A 6,720-nucleotide genomic window follows, 5' to 3' on the forward strand; every position below is an offset into this window, starting at 1 on the left:
ATGTTGGGGTGTGAGAAGGAGAGCTGCCAGAAATACTTACCATCTATTACCAGAGTCCAAAATCCATCAACAATCACCTTCACCCAACATCCCAATAAATGGAATGGTGCCTGTAGTGTACCTGGGCTATGGTGGGGGTGTTGGCCCAAAAGCAGCTGCAGCCCCATGCTGTTTTTGAAGATGAAGAAAGAATGACCACGTCTCAAGGCACTGAGCTGGATTTATTCATTTGACCATATCAGTATCAAACTAGAAATCACCTGTTTAAGATCATGTGTTAGAGAAGAGCAGCATTAAATAACAGACACGAAAAAGAGACTCTGCTTCAGAAAAGATTCAGAGTACAACATACACAGTATGCCATTTAACACAAATGCTTATAAAGAGTCATTCTAAGCATCAAAGAGAATTTTATAAAAGTTTACGTTCTCATCCAATGGGATGTACAGAACTATGCAGTTTACATAGTTTTACTATCATCCAAAACATCATGTTTCAAATGTATGAGGGACAGCAAGAACAATATAATTCCATTTCCATAGGAACATAAACACTGCTTGTCACTAATGACACGCTTTCCAAACCATAGCACTCACACCAATTATACATGTGTACAATTTTAAAGTATTAAAAAGCAAGAATTTGGAGCCTGCCCACTATTACCAATAGGGAATAACATTTGATCTACCCTTGAAAACTATCCTACCTTGCAGTAGTTGTAACATCAGAAGGAGTTGGAGTCACTGTCATTCTTTGTCAGGGCCAACTTGCTGTGCTAATCCCAAAGCTAACTGATACCACCAGTGAAGGGCTCCCGAGACCCACAGAGAAGGGGGACAGCCTCCTGCTTAGCTCCCACTGCCCAGGGAAGACGCAAATCTAAAACACATCTGTAAACAAGAGATAATCTGACTCCAAAGACAGCTGATAGAAATTAGCTCAGAGGCCCTGATTTTCTTTAAGAATGACTAGAGACTGACCAAGTCTTAAAGACAGAACAAGACTGAACCAGTCTTTGGTTAAATCAAGGACTTTTTTTGGGGGGGGTAGTGGGGGGGGTGGGGGGTGGGCAGGAAGGTTTTCTCTAAGGACAGCTCAGAGAGACTTGAATCTTACAATCCACATGCTCAATTATATTATACTTTTTCCTGACATTACTTGCAAGCATATATTACAAGTTTTATAAAAGTGCAAGGCCCAGCTCAGGAAGATATCCTGGATTAAGACATTCCCAGCAGTGTTCTTTTAAACATCATCTTGTTGTCAAGCAACAGACACACAAGCATCACTGCTTGGGATCAGCTTATCAGAGCCCCTAAGGGTTTAGCTTAATCATCTGTGCAATTAAACACTATTCACATTTGACAGCCTATAATGGCAGCAGTTTTATGTACAAATTGGAAAATCAAGTCTTAAAATCAAGTTTTAAGAGGTAGAGGTCCATTTCTGACCCATCAACATAAAATGTTACTGAGTCAGTCATATTCTAAGGCTGGTGGTCCCCTAACAATATTGAAGTAACCAGCTAGAGCTCCAAGGTCTATGTAGAGTGATCTTTGTCTCTTTAGCAGGTCTGACTCTTCCATGCTCCCATTACACAAGGAGGAATCTAGTAAGAAAATAGAGAAACCATGTCATTAGTGCACAAATAGGGTATATCTTTAAAAATATTTATCCCAATTAAATAAACCATTTGTCTGGGAAGAGTCTTTCAACGCCTTTTGTCAGAACCCTCCTAATGTATTTGGTAAGTAGAAGAAAAGCATTTTGAAGCCCGTTGGCAGGTTGTTGGCACCAAATCTTGCTTGGGCTTAAAAGGGCTATTTCCTACCTGGCTCTGTATTATCCTTCATTAAGCACTTACTAATGCACAAGGGCAAGTGCATTCTATCCCACAGTCATTTTTGGTTTTAAAACAAAGGGCTTGTACTGCTGACACTCAACAACATTAGTTACGGTTTTGTGCGTGTTCTTCCTTAAAAAGGCAAAAAGTGTTGGATTTGCTGGTGGTTGTTGGACTTTGTTTACAAATCAAGAGTATAAAACATCTCTGGTACCCTGGCAAATTGAGGCCATTTGGGACAACAATTTACACTTCATGAAGTGCCCTGAATGACTGCCATGGCTTTTCCAAGAGCCAGTCTTTCCGGAGCCCCGCAGACATCAGGCTAAATTCCTCCCCATTGAAGTCAATGGGCGTTTTACAGATCACTTAATGTCCTCTGAGCCTGATCTCATCTGAGTGGGATTTTCACCGGTCGCTTTCCAGATGTCATGTTTTGAGTTTCGCTGGTTCCTTACCACTCCTTCAAATCAAGATTTGACACAAAGCGAAGTCTACTAAGTACAAGGCAACCTGATACCATTACCTGTAATGTTTTCTGGCAGCTGCAGATCCTTCCTCGCAAGCAGTCTTTTCCTTTCAAACAACGCCGAGTCCAGACTCTGGCACCGCGGCTGCTCTTCTGGGGGTGGGTGTAAGGCTTCGTGTTTCAGTAAGTCTGCTGCAGACAGCCTGTGATTAGGATTCCTTTCCAGAGCTGCTTCTAGCAATTCTCTCATGGAAGTGCTGCAGTCCTCAGCAATATCCTCTAAGGGGGGAGCTTGCTTGTGTATCTGTTGGAAAGAAAAAAGACCATGGAAACAGTTATTCCAAAAACAATGGAAGAGGAAGTCACAGATAACCACACGAATGGTCTGGGAATCCCCCAATTAGGATTCATCACCTCCCTAAGTAGGGGTGATCAACTAGAACAGAACAGGCAAGTACACAAAATCCACTTCTTAAAAATCAGATTTCGTAACAAATTTTAAAACTCAAAGAAACTTCAGTAAAATCCAGTGTAATGCAAATTCACCAGATTTCTGTACCACACTGGAGGAACCAGAGAATCAAATCTGCCAGGCTCCAGTTTTTATCTGCAACTTCTAAGGAAAATAGACAACTAGAAGACAGATGGGTCTCACACTGATCTAACCCTGTCCTTTCAGTAAACTCCAGGTTTGTAAATTGAAACGCAAATCACAGAGACAACTCCAGCTCAGTCTCTGTTTTCCCCTAAATGATCAAAACCCACTTCTTCCCTCCCTCCCTCCCCTGAAGCAAAAAGGATGATATCACCTCTGACAAATATTTTGATCGTTTTTATATGACTGGAGCTTTCCCAACAAGAGTACAGGAAACCCTTCAACTGATACTGAGCTGGCTTTCCTAAGGACACTTACAATATAGAGGTAGGATGGATATGCAGAACGAGGGTATCTGTTCACCCAGGGCGGGATGCCTGTTTGCATATGAATGATAGTAGCTCCCATGCTGTAGATGTCTGCTTTTGTTGTGTGGCCTCTGCAAAGGATAACTTCAGGGCTCATGTAAATCTGTGACAAATAGTTTAAAAAAAAAAAAAAAGATTACTCAACAGCAGAAAACAACCAAAGATGACTTAATGACATTTTGTGCTCCTGGAAACCCCCTTCTGAAGAGATGCATCCCACTAGTACCTGCATCATAAAGACCAAGCACCATTTGGGAAATAAGATTTTTCTGTTCTGCATATGAGTACAACCAAAGAGAGAGTACCTGGACAAACTCATATTCCAGATTTGCCCTCCTCAGACAGGCCACAGCTCAGTGGCTATGGGCCTTAGCTGAGCTGTGAGAGGCTGAGGTTCAAGCCATGGCTCTGCCTCATTCAGATGAGTAGCAGAAACCTCATCCCTCTACAGCAAAAGGAGGTGCCTGAATTGCCAGTTTGTTTTGTGGGGCACTGCTGGGACTGCTCCATTCTGCTTGAACAGTGGCTGTGCATGAACTAAAGAGAGGGGGTGACCTGCACTGACAGCCACCCAGGTGGGGGTGGAATCTACTCCTCAGATCCCTGTTACACAGAATACTACACAGCCCCTCTGAGCAGAACTGACAGAGAGACACCTTCCTGTCTTCCTTGCTCTTCCTACCTCCTCCCTCTTGTCCAGTAACCTGCATTTTGGAGCATTATCCTGACAAACGGGATGATGAGGAACATGCCAGGTCTAGGCAATGGATAAATTAAAAGTTAGGTGCCCTTTCCACCAGGTTACCCCCAGAGCAGCTATGAAGACAAGAATCCCTCTTCTAACCTTTTTTCAAACCAGGAATTCTAATCTTTCTTGATGGAAACCAAAATAGCTTCCATCCAAACATTTCACTGAAACATTTGAATTTGCCAAGAGTCTGAATAAGGATCTTGGAAGCTCCTGTCAGCTACAGGCAACTCAGAGTGCAGCTGGAGGAGAACCAGACAGGCAGGATGCAGGAGGCACACCCTGCACAGCTCTGCCACCGCCACTGGCCCAGAGAGCAGGTTTCAACACCACATGGGCACAGCCCACAGCACACCAGGTCAGCAAGCTACCATATTTGCTTCTGGTTTCTACTTTTCCCTCACCCAATTTCCCTCTAAAGGATTCAAACAAACTTTAATTAGTTCAAGTCATCTTGACACAAAGAATCACATTAAAAGCCATTAACTGACATGAGGGCAGGAAGTTAAGTCATCACCACATGGTTTGACTTATTACCACAGATTGAGAACGGCTGTTGGGCTCACACAAATTCCAAGGAGTATTTCCCAGTAAATTACATTCCATATCTGCAAACAGAACTTGAAATTGGAAGTGTGTCTGCAGCTGCTGCTGACTCCTATCCATTGCTTTCCTCAGGCCTAAGCAAGAATCAGTGCATCTGCACCCTCCACCTTTAAGTCTCATAAAGTGCAAAGAACATAATTTCTAATTTTGTAAAAAGAAGTCTTTGGAAAATGCAGTGCAACTTGAGTGAAATCTACATAAGCAAAAAGCAGCTGCCTTCAAAAAAGAATGCTGGCACAAGATCCTGTCTTGCAGTTAAGGTGAGAAAATGGTCAAGATGCACCTTGACTGCACAGGGACAAAAATCAAAAATGCTCTGATTCCAGACTGGTCCAAGAGTCTGTTGTCACCAAAGCAGACAAGCCATGGATACCTTCCCATTCTCATTCCTTCTGACTGGTGGGCTGGCACTTGCCTGCCAGTCAGACCAGTGTAACAGCCCAGCTAAAAACCAGTCCTTTCTTCATGCTGAGCTAGTTTTAGTTTAGCATTCCTGAAAATGAATCATACCTTCCACACTCAATAGACTTTAACAGAAAACTTTTACCCTCAAATGGTTGTAACTGAAGCTTACATATTTTAACCAAGTGACAGAAGCATAACAGAAAGCATAGCAACTGCCTAGAAAAAAGTATTTCCTGCAGAGCAGTTTCATAACAACCACAGTTTAATGTTCTGCATGACTTGTACACAAAAGGAGGAACACCAGGTTTTTCACACTACACCAGCTGAACAAAATTTAACTATCTTTCAATCATGTTGTTTTTATAAACACAAAGAAGATTTACTACATTCAGACTTTCTGTGCTATAGAAGCGAATAAAAATCCTAACTCCCAGAGGAAAACATGCATAGGACAAAGGTTACTCCACCTGTCACTTCCCTCAAGGACACAAGTCCCTGCCAATACCAGATGTAAGAGAAACCAGCCAGCTCACAGGCACGATGCTGCATGGCAGTGACAGAGCCCTAACCAGGGGCTGCACAATTGCATGCAGAAACAGCAGGACAACTGCACCACTTTTTAAGGCTGCATAACCCAGGATGCAAAACTCAAGAGGACTTTGGAGACTTAAGATCTTACTTTGGGGGGAAAAAAAAAAATCAAGAAAGCCAGACTACAGAGGGCATTTGTGGGCAACAGGATTAGGCACCGTGGAGAAGATGCCTAGAATGAAGACTGTGGGAGGAACTGAAGGGAGAAAAACCTATAGGAGCATCAGGAACATTAGTGTGTAAGTCTTTCACTGGTATCTGAAAATCTCCTTTCCCAGTGCTCTCTCTCCAACCTCACTTCTGGCTGCGATGCTGCAGCAGGATTGCTGCTCCCCTGAGAGAGCAAACACCAAACATGGCCATATTTCAGGGTGGGGGGCATTATCAGCTTTCTGAGGATAGGACTGCAGTTATTAAACTCTGTGGAATCATTTTCCTCCTATTAAATGAAGAACTAAGTGTTTTTCACTCAACAAAGTGAAAACACGGAAGTGTTTTCACTTTTCACTTGTTCTTACCAACATGAACTTGGCCTATCCTCCAAGACCCAGAAGTGGATCCTCACCAGTCTGCTCCACAATGATGGAAATTTCCTGTTTACATACATCTCCATCCTTGGGAAATACCCTACCAACTCATACCCACCACTGTTCTTATTCTCATTAACAGCACACAAAACCCCCTTGAACAAACAAAAAACCCCAAACCAAAGTAAAAACCCCGCAAAGCTCATACATGAAATGCCAGAAAGCATGCTGCTTCCAGTTCAGCAAGCATTTTAACTCCCCTGACTACAGACATTGAAAACAAACATTCAAGTGTTTTCTCAATTGTCCTGAAAAAAATAAACAAACAAGCCTGACCTTCTGTGAAATCTTTGTTTATCCTACTCTTCTAAAAAGTGAAATGTTTTTTGTCCATTACACAAGTATCTCCTCTTTACACATGTGGCAGACTACTAAAAGGGTAAGTGCCAACATTTCAAACAAAGCATTTCCTGTAAACAATCTCCTCAAGCAACAGAGAGCACAAATGCCACATCTGCAGCAGCTATCCAAGCTAATTGTTGCTGCTTGGTTGTTTTTTAAATCTTCA

At 42.5% G+C, this 6,720-nt stretch overlaps 1 protein-coding gene across 1 annotated transcript in view; it reads right to left on the reverse strand.

Moving 5' to 3' along the window:
• Positions 1 to 202: 202 nt before the first annotated feature.
• The window catches only part of MAP3K8 (mitogen-activated protein kinase kinase kinase 8), an 18,972-nt gene continuing 12,454 nt past the window's right edge, over positions 203 to 6,720 (reverse strand). Inside the window, exons 7-9 of the mRNA XM_008639269.2 lie at positions 3,226 to 3,378; positions 2,370 to 2,616; positions 203 to 1,609 (exon numbers count right to left, since the gene is read on the reverse strand). Of these exons, the coding sequence (XP_008637491.1) occupies positions 1,476 to 1,609; positions 2,370 to 2,616; positions 3,226 to 3,378 (534 nt within the window). The 3' untranslated portion in view covers positions 203 to 1,475. The remainder of the gene's footprint in view (positions 1,610 to 2,369; positions 2,617 to 3,225; positions 3,379 to 6,720) is intronic.

The sequence above is a fragment of the Corvus brachyrhynchos genome, unplaced genomic scaffold, assembly GCF_000691975.1.
Source record: "Corvus brachyrhynchos isolate BGI_N302 unplaced genomic scaffold, ASM69197v1 scaffold167, whole genome shotgun sequence".
NCBI lineage: Eukaryota > Metazoa > Chordata > Aves > Passeriformes > Corvidae > Corvus > Corvus brachyrhynchos.